Below are 18658 nucleotides of genomic sequence, written 5' to 3' on the forward strand. Positions count from 1 at the left end.
GAAAGCAGGGCCTTAATGGTGTCAGAGTCTATTGTACGGAGTTTAAACAATAACTATGCTCACAAATTACGCACTAACCACCTGAAGGGATTGTCTTACAGACATGAGAAATACTCTCACAAAGATGTATCCTCGTAGTTATGTGAGGAGAGCCTACATGCTCTTCCACAACATTGAGCAAAATAGGAGTGTTTGTTTTTTGAGCATTTCTCATTTCTTTCTAATGTGGGAATTGGTATTATACAAACCACGAGGAACGCTTCAATTGGTAAGATTCTTTTCTTATCTCATCCTTAGAATTTGAGTCAGGCGGATAGATCAGGTTGTATAATCATATTTAAGGCTGGAACGTTCAAGCCCTCACAATCTTTCTTATTGATTTTCTTTACTGAGGGAAGTGATATGGTGGGGAAAAAAATAATGGGAACATACATAAATGCAATGCACACAATGTGCCCTCAAAGCTTTTCTTTAAGGCCTCGCTCACAGACCATGGAAAAAGGTGAATTGTTTGTATTTCAAAAGAGATCAGACGAAGGTTTCAAACCATCAAGAATGCCATCCATACTGCAAAAACAGGCCATGCTAGGATATCTTCAGGGCATGTCTCATAACTGCCCTTAAGTACTCGTGCATCCAGGACATATAGCTCTGTTACCTTATTATGCATGCATACAGGAAACTGCAGTTCAACCAAACATAGTGCTGAAGCTCGTACATAGCAGCTAAGGTGAGAGTAGCACTGGGTTTATGTCTCTCACACATCAATTTATTCCAATAAAGATGTTGCCAACCATTCCAATAAAGATGTTGCCAACCATGCAAATTGTGTGGCTAAAATCGGCATTCAACAAAAACTGTAAAAATATCATGTAATTGTTTTCCTTCCTAATATGAAGCTACAAACATGGTAGTCCCTTTGCCCCGTAATCTATTAACAGAGTGCCAGCATATACCTGTCAGCATATCTGAGTGTGTTGAGTGTGTGTTCACACGAGCCAGTATTTGGAGAAATGCAAGAGATCATGACAGTGCGAGAGTCACCAACAAAAGAGTCCCGTAAAACTTCAGTTAGCTTACTTCCTCGAAAAGGGATGTGACCTTGCTCATGATCAAGCGCTCTTATGCACTCTTTCAGAGCAAGTAAGCTCTTGTTGATTTCTGCCCCCTCAATTCTGCAATTCAGAACCAATTAGTGATGAACCTGTGAGGCACCACTTCTTAACAATAGTGGTCAAAATTTGATACATTACCTAGTTTGACGATCATTATCTGTAGTATCAGCTCCTCTTTCACTGCCAGCCAGATCAATAAATGAAAACTTCCCAACCAATTTGCCACCCCTCTCCTCCTTTTTATTGGAATGTTTTTTAATGACCAGCTGAAGAATTGCATGGGATCTAGAAGACTCTTCGTTTGCTCCAGTTGATCCTGTACTCCGTGACGCATTCCCTTTCTCGATGTAGTCTTTCACAAGCTCCACATCTGAGACTGTAAATTCTTTTAAACCTACAATACAAACTTGTTGGCGGCCATCCTCTCGCATGCATAGCTTCCTGCAATTAAGAGAAATTTCAGAGCTTTTATACTAATAGTACAACAGGCTGGGATTTCAAGATTTACAGATCATAAAACTGAAACTTATGGGTCTGTCATTTTGTACTAACAATAATTGATCACAATGCCAGAACTGCAAATGGGCAAATAGGAGTGCATGTTTCACAGGGAAACGACTCACTGAGGATAGATGAAATAGATATAAACGAAATGGAGATGGACGCGTCATGCCATCCTGTGCTCATATATAAACATGGCAAAACTTTGTGAAGAATATGTGCGAATAACAGGAATAGATGGGATAGGACAGATACAAGCCTAGCTATAGAGCTGTGAACTATTGGTCATCTCAGATATAAGACTACACAAGTCAAATATATTCCACATTGCACACAACCATGCAGAATCAGACCATAGAGCTTATGACAAGTTTTGTTTGGAAAACTGGATCTCCACATGATGCCATACTATCGTGTTTCCATTAGGTCTTTAGGAGTATGCCAAACACCTACGAGGGGTTTCTTTCTATTTCAAACTTGGCCTCATAGACACTTTTAAGCCTTCCACAAGTGTTTAAAAACACTTCTTTCTTTCTTTCTATCTGGGTCCATGAAAATACATTCCAAAAGGGGAGACAACTTAGGAAGAAATGGCAGCATATTTCGAAGCTTTATGAAGGACATCAAAGGAAAACTTCCATCAAGGTCATTCATGACACAATCTAGGTATGGCATCAGTAAAGTGCAAGGCACCAAACTTACAAGGTCATGTAATAGAGATGCTAATGGGAGGAGTAAGACAAGTTCTCATTTGCATGGCAAGCCAAGAGGATTACCAAAAAGCGAGCGACAAAAAGCGAGCAAGCCAAAAAAAGCGAGCGATAAAAAACAAAAAAAAATTTATAAATCCCCCATTTTAGTAGCAAAAAATAATAACTTACTCAAAAGTGCATACGTTCCCTCAATGCCAGAAGGTTAAACATGCATATAACTCTAAAGCCATTAACACTAATTTCACATCATCCATGAGACAGTTTGTATGTTTAACTATCAAAGACAAACCCTACTGCAATCAAGTTCTCTCTTTCCACTAGAGTAATTGAGATCATCTTTCCAAGGACTCCTTGCATGGTTTAGTCTAGATTCCATGCATATGTAAATGCTTAGGTTTTTTAACTCTGTTCACTCTTGGAACAAAACCCATGTTTCTTTATTACTGCAAAAATATCCTTCCCTAATGATTTATTCTTACCTCCCACTAATCTTACCAATGTAGCAAATTGGCCACAAATTCATTTTTTGGTGCATTAAATTTTACTAGATGGTACACAAAGACACGATAATCGTCTAAAGTACGCCTTGCCATTTGATTTGATATGTAACATGACCCCGTTTGGACTTGTAAATCAAAAACGCGCTCCCTGTTTTGGCCCAAAAGAGGACATTTTCACATCCCTATATTTTGGCAAGATGTCAACATTTGATTGTTTTGGCCCAAAAGATGAGTTTTTAACGTCCCTACATCTTTTGATTATCAAATATAAATGGCATAATGTTACATATCAAATCAAATGACAAGGCATGATTTAGATGAATATCATGCCTTTTTGCACCATCTAAAAAACTTGTGTGCATCAGAATATAAAATTTGTGACACATAACCACCTTTTTGAATACTTTGTACTTCAAGCAATTATTTTATTAAAAACTTAGATTCTTTCTTTGCTTGCTTGATTTTCCAACCACTTCAACTAATTGTCGCTCGCTTTTTTGGGCTCACTCGCTTTTTCTTGCTCGCTCTATTGACTGCCTCGCAAGCCAAGAAACACAAGTGAGTTTCCCAAGAGACTGGAAAACTCCGATTATAGTCCCCACTATCAGTAGGGGGATGAGCAAAACACAAGTAAATACATGACAATTATGGTAAGCAAGCTAATGGCCCAGTCCTGTCTAGCACCATCATGCAACAAAAAAATCAGCAAGTGGGCAAAAGAAAGTGGAGCCATCCCATGCTGGCTCCAGACCACTACATTTTAAAGTATACCATTTGTCCTTCTATTCTTGCTTTTTCTGATTTTCCTCGACAAAAGAAACGCCTGGCATTTCTAGGCCAAACCCTAGAAACATTTCTTGTGCTCTGGTGTATATGCAGGTATGTCTAATATAAATGCACATCTCAATATACATTGTCTCTCTTGCCTCTCGCAAATGACTTGGAAGGTTTTGACATTTTATGCACTGCACAGTTGCGTGAAGCTTTGGTTTATTAAAAGAGGATTATCTGCAAAATAACCTGAGCTAATATAAACACTTTCAAAGAGCTTCTATCCTCAATCTCCCACACACGCAAAACTGAGTCATGTAAGAAGCTCATCCAAACATGACAAAAAGAATGCACAGTTGAATATTACAAACCTCCTATCATTCAGAAGATCATAGAGCTTCCCACCATAAATCTCAAAAAAACTAAGCCATAATTGGAGCCCCTGATTTCTGTAAGATGGGTGCTGCATCATATGAAGGATGTCTTGGCAGGCTCTAAGAGGTAGAGGCTGCATGGTAAAAGTCTTTCCACTCCCTGCAATAAGTGTCCAAATAAGAAACAGTTCATGTGTCAAGGATTGTCAGATACAGAACCACAGGACTTCCCAAGTTGTAACACAAAGAAACAGAAAAATCAACTTGAACAGCCTAGACCTGCAGATGTCTGAAGAATGGCTCTAAAGTCATACAAGGGGGATTACAAAAACAGAAGCACTTTAATTTAATAAAACTCACACCTGTTTGGCCATAAGCGAAGCAAGTTGCCTTTGTTCGTTGGAATATGGTAGGAATGATTGGCTCAACAGTTACTCTATACACCTGTACACAAAGCAGAATGTATTACAGTTTGATTATCTGCGAACTGTTCAAAAAGGCTTTAGAGTCACTCAGCATTACATATCATATGACAATTACAAAAATGCTGTCATACACTTAACAACAACCACAACTATCAAAACATTACATAACAATCTCATCCAATAATTAAACCGTCACAATTCTGTGCAAGACTGAGATCAGATTGTAATAAAAAGTTCAAAAGACTCTGACAAGATACTCTATAGAGCGGAAACCAAGGTCATTTTTCAAAGAAAGACTGAGGTTCTCCTATTAAGACCCTGGAACAACAAGCTGCAGAGATCACGACATGACAGCCAAATCAAAATTGGGCATCAGTATATGAATAAGCTGTGGAAAAACAGGTGATCAGCTCAAAGGGGGGAAAATATAATGCAGCTAGCAGTGTAACACAGGTCAGATGAAAAGTATCTGAATACAACTGCATGCCATTTTATTCCCGTGCAAAAAAAAACATTACATTCTGATTTTGCCTCTACATAAACCATAGAGCATGCTCTGATAACTAGGGTGCCTACCCAAGAATAGGACAGGAACTTCCAGTTCTCTGGTGATGCCTTCTTGGATGTCCAAGAAGTGCAAGAAACTAAATCCCCGGTAGATACGAGGGCAAAGAATAAATGAACAAAGAAAGAGTGTAACAAAACCAGGTTGTAGAAATAAGTGTGCATCTTAACAAGAAGCCCCACACTCTCTTCACAACATAGAGCTCATTTTTCACAAGCTGCATTCAGAACTGCACGGCATAGCCATAGAAACATATCCAAGCAAACTTTACCTCATCATTTGTAACCTGATCGTCCAAAACAGCATCAAATACAAAATCATGCTTCTCCACATATGCTGTAAGGTCAACCTGCACAGTAGCACTAGGTGTGAGAAGGCCTACCAAAAAAAAAATTTTGCATGCCCCCCCCTTGCATCACGTCCTGTGGCCACTCCGCCATACTTCACCTTATCACTCAAAATTGTATTTTTGTCAAACCTTAGGATTGTGGGGGGTGCATGTTTATTGACAGTAACCTATCATATCAGGCACAGTTACTTCAATTATTCAAAACCTTCGCTTCTAGCACCTAAATAGCTCCCAGCTACTCAGCCTCCCAGTGCATGTATGTAGTTCATCACCTTCAGTTTGGGCTCATGAACAGTAAGGGAAGATCCGTTCCCATCAATTGTGACAATGTCTTCTTCTTTGCGAGATAACTCTTTCTTGTTGAGAGGCCTTTTCCGAACCTGCAAAAAAAGGTAGTTAACTTACACTAAAATATACAAGAACGTCTAAATCCACGGGTCAATATTGAGGCTGCCTGCATGTCAACCAGATGAGAATAAAGGATGTGGAGTGAAATGGAAACTATAGCCACTAGGCAAGAGCAATATTTCCAGTCCTGCAATTGTTCACAGAGATGGAGAGAACAGCATACCACAACTTTGATCCTTGCAAGGCCACTTGAACTGTCTTTACCAGTCACCTCCTTCTCAATGAAAGCTGCTCTCATCGGGCTACTCTCGTTATTGGTTCTTTGCTTGCTACTCTGAGGCTTATTAGTTGACCAGAGAGCTTCAGATTCATTTTCATACCCTCTCTCTGTCACCGTGACAAAGGGAGAGGACTCAAAAGGTTCGTGTATAGCATCCTGCCATTACATTGCTAGACATTAAAACCATGCAAGCGGTCACTTTTCTTTCAATATGCACATGGGAGACCTGAAGACAAAATCTCATCGATAATTCATTTTTGTTCATTAAGACGGGTAACAGTTTTCCCTGGTAGGGAGGGGGAAAATACAATGCTTTTTTACATGTAAACCATAAGCAATTGCAATTATATTGGCTAGCAGTTGATCAAGGTAAGCACAAGATGCAATTGTCATTGTACTTCAGCCCTCATACCTTAATTGCATGAGAAGTATAACAGGAGACACGATGGGAGCACGGAGCGACATTAGCATAACTGAACCCACTGTAAGTTAGAAGCAGGGTTTCAAAGATACCAAAGAACAAACTTGGAAGTCGTTCATGACATATTCAGGTTTAAGCTAGACACCTTCATGACATATTCAGGTTTGAGCTAGACACCTATGTTACACCTCGAGGCCTCATAACCAACGGTTGTGAGACCCCTTCTTACTAGTTTTAATAGAAAATATCAAACAGAGAGACACTGAATGCAAATCCCATTTATTAGGTAGAGCGTCAAGGGAACCCATTGGTTAATATCAAGCAAACAGCAAAGAGGCAACTGCAGGCCTCAATTGTGGCCCTCCTGTTCGATAACATGTAAAAGTCGCAAAAAATAAATGCTTAGAAAGGATAGCTTCTTGCTCCAAATAGCAAAAGCATAGATAATAGGAAGCACAGGCTTATGGCGCTTGGTTAACATGAGCAGCTAGCATGAGCAACCTAGCGGACATACCTCCGACAAAAGTTCGATGTCGTCAATGGAATGCAAGTCCAAAATTCCAGCCCCAATCTCTCCGCGCAGCTCAGGTGAAGACAGCCCATCCACACCATTCTGCCGTCCAGATCCGTATGGAGGAGGTGTCAATGGTTCGGCAGCAGGTTCTACGCCACTGCTAATAGTTTTTATCAGCCTAAACAGCTTCTGCCTGTCTTCCATAGTTTGCCCGCCGTGCCTTGCATAATCCTAACACAATGCTTTGTATGTATATGTTAGTAACTGGCTAACCACAAGCAGAATCAGAGCCACTTAAATTAAAATCCTTGGAAGACGTTCGAGTAAGCGTGTAAAGAGCTACAGATCGACGCATACAGACATTCCGAATCGAAACTCCAAGTAGTATCCAGCATTTTGGCTTTCCGTACAGCACCTCAAACGCTCTTGATCCGAGCCTTAACAATAAGCTACATTGTTCAACGAGCACACATGAACGAGAGGGGAAGATGGGTTACCTGCATCAGCAAATTCGGAAGAAAACGAGGATCCAAAGCAGGTGAAGCCGTCGGAGAGGCCAAATGCTGAAGCCCTGCAGACTGCAACCACCTAGCCATGACAGCATCGGCTGCATCTCCCGTGTGTGAGCCGGAATGCAGGCTCCCATGGTGATCATAGTGAGAAGCGGTACTGGGTTGCTGAACCTGCCCACCCATGGCGCTCAATGCCGCGAAAAACCGATGGCCGATAGGCAATGGAAGGCAGGAATTTGGAACGGGAAGGCCTGATCTAAGGCGTTTTCGCAGTTCAAAGTCAGGGGCCTGCGGTTATTAAAACAGATGAACTGAAAAGTTGGAAAGTGTATGGTCTCATTGAAGCAGCAGACGCGGATTCAGAGAACCCAGGAGCCAAAATCCGAGATCTGGGGCGACAGATTATGGCAGAAGCAAGGGGGAAGAAGAGGAGGCGATGATACAAAGTTTCGACTTTTGGACAAGGGAAGCAGGTGGGAGGAAGTTTAAAATAACGATTAAAACGGGCAGCAAGGAAGAGAAAAAGCAGGTGCAAACCAGACAAAGGCGACGATCCACACAAAGCTCTCCCCTGGTGGGGGGTGATTGCAGAGGAGCTGCCCCCCTCGTGGTGGACGATTCCCAAGAGTTTCACAGGTGAAGAAGATGCTCCTGCCCAAACAAAAGAGGAGGGGGCTATGAAAGCTCGATCGCCCAAATGAGATGCAATGATGCTTAGGGAGCAACGACAGAGCAAGACGGCCGAAGAGCCGACACGAGATGAACAGAGACGGGAACTAGAGCAATCGAGAAGGGGAGGAGGCTTCGGAAGAGCAAGAGCAGCAAGTCACTGCTGGTGCTGTTCCTCTCATATGCTGATGATGATGATGATCTGATGCTTTGTGCAGCAAGGGGGAGGAAAATGAACACAGAGACAGAGAGAGACAGAGAAAATCTCAAAGGGGTAAAAGTTGGAGTGGGCAGCAGGTGCTTATTAGGTGCAGCAGAAGTGGAGAGGGCTTTTGGAGTAAAAGCTGCAAAAGAGCAACCCAGAGGAACAAGAGGAGGGGAAACAAGCTTAAATGAACAGGGGAGTAGGAAGGCCACAGAGACAGAAAAGGAGAGAGAGAAAGAGAGACAGAGAGAAATGGGGGGTCTTCAGATGTTGAAGAGAGACAGAGAGAAACGGTGGGTTTTAAGGTGTTACTGTACTTTACAGCAACAGAGCTTGTATCAAAAAATTGAAGATGGCAATGCCTTATGCTGCTAGCAGTCTGGTGTTAAAGAACTTTAAAGCCAAAACAGAGCTTGTATCAAAGATTGAAATGATTTAGCTCGCTGGTAAATTGGGGCACAGAGCCAGAGACAACAGGGCTACTTGTAGCAAAACAGAGTATATAATATGACTCTAGAATATAATATGACTGTAGATACATACACATATATGTGTGGATCTGATGGAAATTTAGACAAAAAACAATGAATGAAGCAAGTTTTTGACATCAGAAATTGATCTATAAACGCTGTGAATTTTTATCCTGGATTTTTTAAAGGCACACTACGTACACACCCCCTCATGGCTGCCAGGTTCTGCAGTAGAGGTACCTGCAGCTGGTTTCCCACCATTATATTGAGCATGAGGAATTTGAGGATGAGCGATCCAAACTCTTCAGTTGGTAAGTTTGACTAGAGCAGAGAAGCTTCACTCCCGAGAGCTTTATTAGTTAGCTTGGAGATGGAGACAAGGAGGCTTTTTCCCCTCTCTTAGATCCATTGTTCATGGCCCTACAAAGCAAAGTTGTTCTCACCTTTTTCAGGCCACATGCCAAAAATGCAAGACTAATAGTGCAAAGTTGAATTGCAATTAGCGGCACTAAAACCGATACCCTTTGAAATCGTGCTACTAATGATCACTCTGGTGAGAGTTTTCTTATCTATCGATGAATGGGTGCCAACCCACCTCAAAGCTCCTTAAATCCTAATCAAGTTTGCAATGTCGAGAAACACTACCTCAGGCGATAGGGCCTCTACCTACCAGAGCAACTGCCCTCATTTGAATTCTGCTCAAAGAGCATAGGTTCCATGCAGAGGTGCCCCTCGTAGTGGACCATGGGTGTAACACTCAAAGCTGATACATCAACAAGAGGACCCCCTTTCAACCTAAGCACATCATCCATAAAGTTGATGATAAGTACTTATCCTCACTTGCAAGAGTCTAAGGTTGGTTGAACCCACATGTCCAACATTGTTGGCTCCGATGTGAGAAGGACCCTCTAATCACCCACATAATAGAAAGGGAGGATGAAGCTTCTTATGTGAACATGGCACAATAAAGGTTTTGGTTGATAGCTTTTAGCTTCAATTACTTTGTAATATCTTCTCTAGTATTTTTCTCCCAAAAAAAAAGGTTTTGGTAAACTAGTGTATTTTATTTTTTGGGAAAATCTTTGAAGCTAAAGCGTTTGTTTTTTGTGAAATTTTTCTCCTTTCCCTTTAAAGTATAAGCTGGGTGGACCAGTTTTTCCAACTGTAGAGTGTGGAGAGGGGGAGTTGAACAGTAGCATCCGGTTTGTTCAAAATCGCGTGAGCAGATTCAGGACCTGGGCAAGTCACTGCACACCGTCACTAGAACACGCACAAGTTGTGCTTCAACGTGTGTGTGTGTGTGCACGCGTGCATGCGTTGGACCTTAGAGTGTGCATAGATAGATCATGAGTGTTGAGAATGTGATCCTCAAAAACTCATTGAAGCCTAATTATGCTAGATTGTGTAATTAGAAAATGTCCATTTCCAGGAAGGAAGATGATTTATATGGTTGATGAGTTTGCTTTCGATGAGTTGGTTGTTTTTGCTGCTGAATCGTTGCCGATCCCAAAATGCAGGAAAAGGTGTCTTTCATCATCGTCTCCATCGCCCCATCGCCCATATTCTGTTGCTTGCTTGAGCGATTCACAGCATGCTCTCCGGCAATGGCGTACTCCGCTCGCCACGGGAATCATGGCTGCTCATCTTCTCCGTGGAATTTTAGATGACCATCACCCACCACACCAAGCAAAAGAAAATGCCACTCCTCTGATCTCCTCTGCACACTACAGTATTCTCTCATCTTTGTGGTTTCAAAGTTCAAAACTACAATACAACGTAGCGAAATCGGCGCAGTTTTTTTGTTCTCGAGGACCGCGTCTCCACGCGCAGCATTCCCACATTCATCCCATCCGACAGGGCGCACCCAAAGAAAACTAGAGGCTTTTCCCGCAGAGAGCACTCAGCGAAGGCGGAATTTCTGCGGCAAAAATAATAAACTGGTCAATTTCGTGCTTTCGCTGTTTGAATTCTGAGACTGCATTTGAGTATGTGGGACAAATCAAGGCTCAACCAAGGCCGGCCACGCAACCCTCACCCACCCTGCATATCCGGACCCCTTCCCTGCCCGCCACGTGCCACTTCCTTACAAATTTCAATCCTTCATATTCTCGTCACATTTCCTGATTTTGGTTTCTGCCCGCTTTAAGACCGCGTTCCTGCTCAGTGTGTTCCATAAGCCCGCATTCCTGTGTTAGACCCTGCCGTCCCCACTTGCGACTTGATCAACTATGTTGATCCATAGATTAAGGCCCCATGGACGCGTTCTCCAGCCCACACCCCACAAACCTGAGCGAGTTACTCGAGTTCCCAGCTCCCGTGCTCAAGGGAACCCTCTAGCAACCCACCTAGCTCACTCTGCTTATAGCTTATTCACATCAGAGGGGTGGTTTACAAACCACCCTATCCCTTCGACAACATCTGGTTGCTGCTTGAGCTCCTCCTCTTGAGTAGGGGCCAGCATAAATATTAGGTTTTCCCTCCAAATGAACCCAAATTCAAGTTTGCAACTCCCCCCTTCGCAAAGCACACATGGCTATTCACATCTCATGGAAAGTTGCATTGTTGGGAGACAAGGGGCAAATGACAGACCCTAAATGGAGAATGTGGAGCTTTATGTGGGCTTTGCTCATTCATAGGATTTGGATGATCATGAATGATTTGGTTTTCAGGCATATTCAGAGAAGAAATCCTTACGAGTCTCGAGTTTTTTAGTCAAAAAATCTTATAACCAAGTAAACATAAGATTTAAAAAAAGAGGTAAACGAACAAGTACATCGGGATGCCCCATGTGGTTACAAGGGCAGATGTCTTCATTTTGGCATGTGCATGGTTTAAAAACCCTTTGTTAGCAAGTTGGAGGGTCTTGGCTAACCAAGCCTATCAACACTCCCCTTTTTGTGCCACAGATCAACACACACCAAGTGGGAGCCACGCCAAGGTGCGCCCCACTTGCCCATGCTTAGGCACCTAGTATGAACACACAAAGCACCCATGTTTCAAAATCCATTTCCTTCAATAAGGTGGCCCCCCTCCCACAGGTATGCATTTCTAAACCTATTTCCTTGAATAAGCTATCCTCTCCCACTATTGTATGCATTCCAAACCTGTACTTCTAAACCCTCTCAAACTCATGTAGAATTACAAATGTCTCCATGCAATGTCCCTTAGTCATTGGTCCTCCATCGTAGGCTCCACAATACGTATTTTGTGTGATCTCATTGGGGCTTATAATGCTATATTTCCTTACATGTGTTCAATCCTACACTCCACATCTAATTGACCTAAACAAAAAGACGACAATATTGTCTCAACATTTGAAAATTGATGCTCCTCTCTCTAACCAATTATGGTGGCTATAAGTTAACTTATGCGGATTGCATTATGATATTATTTTCTTTCCCACATCTAATATTATTTAAATCAAATTTTATTTTAGTTTATCAATCTATTACCTCTAACGTTAAGGAACCATGTTCTTATGAATGTGCTCATAGTGCTTTATAACTCTAATGCTTTTTAAGCATGTGATTGGAACAACCCGAGATTAAAACCAACTCTAGTTATTGCTACCGTTTTTCCAAGGCTTTCTTATGGATTGGGTTTACCCGAACGTTCCATAACCAAGTTTTGGTCGACCCATAGCAAATGTGATAGTGCATGCTTCTTCCATTGTAGCCTCCATAAAACAATTTTTGTTGGACATTTGATAACATCATAGTTTTTTAACATTATGTTTAAAGGTTTTCTCATAGGCTTATCATCGCATTTGATAGCCTATACCAACTTCTTTCTCCCCCCTTTACTATTCTAACAGATGATTGGTAAGTTCCAACCATCTTTGTTTTACACACGAAAGTGCTCAATCAAAATAACACTACCAAGGGTACATATCCATCATGTTCCTTTCTTCTTCCTTCAATATTTAGGGAGTACACGTACTATAGGCTATGTCACAAAAACAAGCAAATTGGGACTCCTTACCAACCACACAACACTTTAGCTATTTGGATACTAACACTATTACATATTAAGTGAGAGCTATTGCATGTTATCCACTTTTAAGAATCCCTCAAAATAGTACTAGGTTTTAAAGGGAGACATGACAAAATAGCAATTGTGTTAGGAACGATTGCTTAAAACCAAGAACAATAACTAAAACAAAGCAAAATAAACATTGCGAAGCATAAAAACCATTTTTTAGAGCAAAAAGCATGTAAAAAACCTACAAAAGCTGTATATTTTACATTTAAAAAATGACAAAAGAAAACAAAAAAAAAAAGGCTAGAAAACCATTTTAAAAGATAAGTGTTTCAAAAAAATTCATGAAAAATGACTATCAAGAGATGAAAATCAAGAGAGATACATCAAAATCGATCCCCGGGATCGAAAATCCACACAAATTAATGCAAAACTAATCTTAGAGATCAAATTAGCATGCATCCTCATGCAAATCCGATCCCAAAGATCAGATGAGGATGTGCACTAAGCAGATCCCAGGGATCAAATTAGCATGTGGATATACAACCTCCACAGAGGGTACACACCAATCCAATCCTAAGGATCGGATTAGCATGCAATCCACACAAGGACTGCATGCTAATCTGATCTTGAGGATCATATTAGCATGCATCTTCATGTGAATTTGATCAAACAGATTGAATTTGTGTACATCTTCATGAAAATCCGATCGGGGATTGGATTTGCATCAAAGCTTCCAATTTTTTTCATTAAATGGTTTTAATTTCAAAATAATTTTTTAATAATTGTAATTGTTTTGAAAATTAAAGAGCATCTAAAAAGAATCTTATTATTCCACTCACTATCTGGGGTTTGTAGGCATTTTGGTTGCTAGCTTGGACCCTAGTGGAGGTTCTAGGAAATGTTGAAGAATTAGGGGATCAGGGTTTAGGATTTGTATTTTATAGTCTAAGATAATCAAGTCAACTTAAGTTATTGTTTCAAATAATACCAAAATATTTTTTTCCCAAGTAAGGAGTTTAAAACTCATTTTTCATTACTAACTTTATATAAATAAATTTCAAGTCTAGGGTTTACATTTTTTGAAATAATGTAATAATATCTATTTTCCAAAAATGGACCTCATAACCCTTTTGTTTTTTCATTATTTAAGTTCTTTTCGGGTTCCATTTTTAGGGTTGGGTGAGCATGTACATTTAGTAGACCTAAATGCCTTTGTCTCTATATACCCCCATGCTTTTGTGCTTATTGTGACCCTGATCTTCAAGATGTCGATCTCAATCTCCACTTATGATCATGGAAGTGCATCTTCCTCTTAGTCACCTCAAACTACAAGCTCGTCATTAGGGCTTGTGGACTATAGTGACTTGGATACTAGAGGGGCATAAAATTTGCTTGGAACAACAAACAATGGAACCCTACCTTTAGGGCTATAAGAATTGACCACTTTTATGCCATTGGTTAGGGGTGGTGGCTAAGAGAGTCCACAAGGTGGTGGACTGCTAACAAACAATGGCACCCTACCTTTAGGGCTATAAGAATTGAACACTTTATGCCATTTGTTGTGGGTGGTGGCTAAGAGAGCCCTCGAGGGGGTGGAGTAATAACCTTCTTTGTAATTTTAGATAATTGCCCAATCTTGTGGTGCTTTTCTCTACAAATTGTGTTACCTCCACCCATCCTATCCCCCTTAAGATGAATGTATCATTTTTGAAAGATGTGATGTATGTTCCAAGGGTGTAAGAGTGCTAGCAAGTAGCTATTAAGGTCAATCTAAAAGAAAATAGTGCAATGCTACCATCAAGAGGTTAGCTATAATGTCAATTTAAAAGAGAATAATGGGATCCTGCTACCATCAAGAGAGTTATTTTGTTCACGAGTAAGTTTGGAAGACAGGGTGAAGGCATGAAGCCCTTGGTCTCATTCTTTCAAACAACCTAGGAAGGCTCTCCTTTTCTACCTTCAAATTAGCCTTGAGGATTCCATTACAACAAGGTTACGCTGGATAGTTTCTGAGATGACAAATCATGAAGTGTTGAAGGGGCTAGAATTGAAGCACTAAATAAATGGTTAAGCAATGGGGTCTACCCTTCATAGTTCTTTTTTCAATCTATTGTAGAGAAGAGGGCTAGGTAGAGCATTGATATGGTGGTGATAAGGGAGGGAGTTGTCATGAAGTCCATGTACAAGGTTGGGTGAGGGCGCAAGTGAACAAATGGAATACCATCTAAGATAGATGTCGCTTGTGAACAAGAATGCTCTTCCCTATTGGCATGCATGGATAAGAAGCATGAGACCACTATAGCTACTAATGTAGCAATGCAAATGAGCTCAATAATTCCCTATTAAAAATGATGGGAAGTATTTGAGGATGGATGGGCCTCCACTAGAATGCTTGAAGCATTTTAGGCCATTGAGTAAAACTGACTTGATCACATGGTGAATGAATCTTGGCAACATGGTAGCTTATCCACTAGTGTTAATTTGGGATTGGCTAACTTGATTCCCAAGAGACTAGATAGGATCAATATGGGGGATTGGAGACCCTTTATTATGCTCAAAGTTACCCACAAGGTGCTTGCCAAGGCATTTGCTTTAAGAATCGAGTTTCTCATCCCTAAGCTGGGTATGCCTTTCATTACTTAGCCTCTTGGTGGAAATGGAAATATATAACCAACTCTTCAAGTGCACACTATGCACATGAGTTGTATTGGCAACAAGGTGACCCGAATCAAGTTTCTCATCCCTAAGCTGGGTATGCCTTTCATTACTTAGCCTCTTGGTGGAAATGGAAATATATAACCAACTCTTCAACTGCACACTATGCACATGAGTTGTATTGGCAACAAGGTGACCCTAATTCCCTAGCCTCTATGACCTTATTTACAAGACTTTGACAGTGTGTGGTGGTACTAACCACCCACATTTTACAACCATGTGCACCCACCCATCAAAAGGGTAGGTGCCATACTTGAGCACTGAAATTATCGTGACACTCCTTGCAGGGCCAATGAATCTTTTAATATTTGTGGCCCCCATCATTGCACCTTGTGGTTTTCCAAAAATGGTTATCTTGGTTTTGTCTTGGTGAAGACAATTTTGACTTGTGTGAAGGATCACTTCTTGCTTTGCCTTGTCCACCTCATGTGTTGCACAAGCTAGTCCCTCACTCCTTTGCTTGTGATTTGCTACTCAACTTTTGTCCATTCATCTTTGACCATTAAATCTCTATCACTTTGGACCTAGGGTTCAACATTACCCCCCATTGGTGCTCAGGCCATGTCCTCAATGCTTGGATCTTCTTCATTAAGTAATGTTGTCAAGTGTTAGATGTCTTTGGCCGCCTTCCTTTGTTGTTGCTACACCTAGCTATGGAAAGTGCTACTATGTCTAATGGGCCATGAATGAAATGGCTCTTCCTAAGGCCTAAATTATTGACAAAGGGAATGGATTTGTGAGCTTACTAAGACCTAGACTTGGTCCACATTTGAAGCACAAGAGGTATTCATGATGAAAGGGGATCAATGAGCTATTTGGAGAGTGATGTTGCTCCAAGTTTGGGCATGCATATTGCTATCTATAGAGAGACGTCTCAATGCAATACAGCGGTCATCAAAAAGGAAAAAGTATGGCATTTATGACATGATCTTGGTCACATGACATTGTTGAGTAGGCATGCTGATGTGTTAGCTAATTATGTGACCATGCTGATGTGGCATTGCTGATGTGGTAGCTAATGATGTGACCATGCTATTGTGGCATGTGATGTCATGGCATGATGATGCAATCAATATTATTCACATGGCATTATACTACCATGTGGCTTGTGGACAAGCCTATCTACCATACGGCTATGGTACCATGTTGCATTGTGCTAACCAATGCTAACCATACCTAAACTTGATCTAACGCACTGTATGCCATGGCAATATGCCATGTGTCCTAGGTCTCAAACCTTGTGAAAAATTTGTGAAGGAGCTTTGAAGGTTTTGAAGATGGTGACTTGAGTGGTTGGTTGTTGCCTACATTGTTCCTATTGATTTGGTCCTATCATTAGACCCCAACTACCTCTTATTGCAAGTAATCATTAGTATTTTCATTGGTATCATTGGACCCCAAAGGCCTCTTATTGCAAAAGCTCTTTAGTTTTTTCATTATTGGATTGTGCTATCTTTTTGTTACTACTTGGCATTGCATCGGTCTATTGCTTCCTATGTCCCATCAACCATGATCACTTGTTTGCTATTTTTGCTCGTTTGATGCATTTGTTGTCGAAGTCATGTTAGATATGCCTTATAGTTGTTGAGGCCATTACGTAGGTTTACTGCTTGCTATTAGTCTTGGCTATTAAAGCACTATAAAACTCTCAGCAATAGAAATCTCTCTCTCTCTCTCTCTCTCTCTCTCTCTCTCTCTCTCCCCCCCTCTCTCCCCCTCTCTCTCTCTGTCTCTGTCTGTTTGTCTGTCTCTCTGTCTCTCTCTCTCTCTCTCTCTCTCTTTCTCTCTCTCTCTCTCCCCCCCTCCTCTCAAAGCTCAACGTTCTTCTCTATGTTGTGCATTTCCCCTTGCCCCACCGCAATGCTTTCACTCATGATGATTTGCATTCACTTGACAAATGAGACATGCCTCTAGTAATCTGGAAAAGTCAATTGCCCCACCCACCTGAATGAACAAAGGGCCACTTGATGAATTGAGGAGCCATCATGCACCACAACAATTTGGCACAATAGGTAGCACTTTCTTTCAAACAAAAAGTTTGCAAAGTCTTTGACGTCTCAACAAGTACCAAAGTCACTGAGGCAAAGCACAACAAATGAGGTGCACATCTCAATGCTAGTGGCAGTAATACAAACACACAATCAAGAAGGTTACAATGAAAAAAAAGATGAATAATTGGCTACAAACACAACAAAATTTGTTGGAAGACTCAAAGATAGAGCAACCCAAGCGCAACCACAATGTAGAGGCAACTCGAGCAAGGCAAGCCACAACAATTGAGCATGCAACACAATCAACCATGAAGCAATAGCTCAATGAGAAACCATATAGCCACACACAATGGTGAACAAATGAGCTAAGAGAGAGAGAGAGAGAAATTGAAGAATCTCTCCCTCGTTTCGTCGCCATTTCGCACAGTTCATCGACCTTTCTTCTTGCGTTTTCTCTCAGCATGCTCCATGCTTTTCTAATTCCTTTTAGAGGGAGCTTGTCCATACTTAGAGCTATCTTGTGCTGAAATCTGAGCAGCAATGGCTGCATATTCAAGCTGAAAACAGAGAAAAACTAGTTGAAAATAGAGACAAGCTATGGCGCCCTGACGTGTTTTTGCACCCTTTCTCCTCAGTGGACCTTCTGTGGTATATAAGCTCTCTTTTGCCTTAGAAACCCCCTTTTCCTTTGCTTTGAAGAGTGAGATACAAGCCCTCCAAGTTCAGTCTTTTGATTTTGACAGTTTTGACAAGTTTTTGAAGATGATGCTACATAAAATGCTACTCTAGTATTCTCGAGTTTTTGAAGTTTTCAATAACATCAGTACAATTGTGGCTTTAGCTTTGCTTTGAATTAATATACCTGGTTTTGATTGGAAAGCTTTCATTTTAGCCACCTCTATGAAGCATGTAAGAAAAAGCATCATTGATTGAATTTTGGTCACTAGTCTTTGCTATATTAAATGCTTATATTTGGAAGCCTTTCAGTTGTTATTCTAGCCTTGTAAGAGAGAAGACACTGCTCAATACCTGGGTTAGACCCTCTCATGGCTATCATATTGAATATAGATAAGTTCAATGGAAAGGGCTTCCACACATGGCAGATGAAGGTGAAATTTGCATTGATGAGGGAAAACCTCTGGGGACTTGTCAGCTTCAACTTCTTCTTCTACAGCCTCCAATGCTGGAGAATCCTCAGCTCCGACACGCCTGGTAAGAGATCCTGCTAGAGAGGAGAAA

General features: G+C 41.1%; 1 protein-coding gene across 5 annotated transcripts in view; it reads right to left on the reverse strand.

Annotated features, from left to right (window-relative positions):
- Nucleotides 1–8746, reverse strand: part of LOC147899233 (kinesin-like protein KIN-13A) — a 40694-nt gene extending 31948 nt beyond the window's left edge. For 2 of the 5 annotated variants that reach the window (XR_015541435.1, XR_015541434.1), the window contains exons 1-9: nt 7374–8746; nt 6877–7107; nt 5885–6097; nt 5586–5693; nt 5236–5313; nt 4337–4418; nt 3972–4134; nt 1254–1556; nt 957–1175 (exon numbers count right to left, since the gene is read on the reverse strand). Coding sequence is in view for 2 of the 5 variants with exons in the window: in XM_087378365.1 (XP_087234491.1) it covers nt 957–1175; nt 1254–1556; nt 3972–4134; nt 4337–4418; nt 5236–5313; nt 5586–5693; nt 5885–6097; nt 6877–7107; nt 7374–7571 (1595 nt within the window). In the remaining 3 variants the exon portion in view is untranslated. The remainder of the gene's footprint in view (nt 1–956; nt 1176–1253; nt 1557–3971; nt 4135–4336; nt 4419–5235; nt 5314–5585; nt 5694–5884; nt 6098–6876; nt 7108–7373) is intronic. The other 3 variants (XR_015541433.1, XM_087378364.1, XM_087378365.1) reach the window with 2 other exon arrangements.
- Nucleotides 8747–18658: the final 9912 nt, after the last annotated feature.

The sequence above is a fragment of the Dipteris shenzhenensis genome, chromosome 8, assembly GCF_047967505.1.
Source record: "Dipteris shenzhenensis isolate YYH24624 ecotype China chromosome 8, Dip_SZ_1.0, whole genome shotgun sequence".
NCBI lineage: Eukaryota > Viridiplantae > Streptophyta > Polypodiopsida > Gleicheniales > Dipteridaceae > Dipteris > Dipteris shenzhenensis.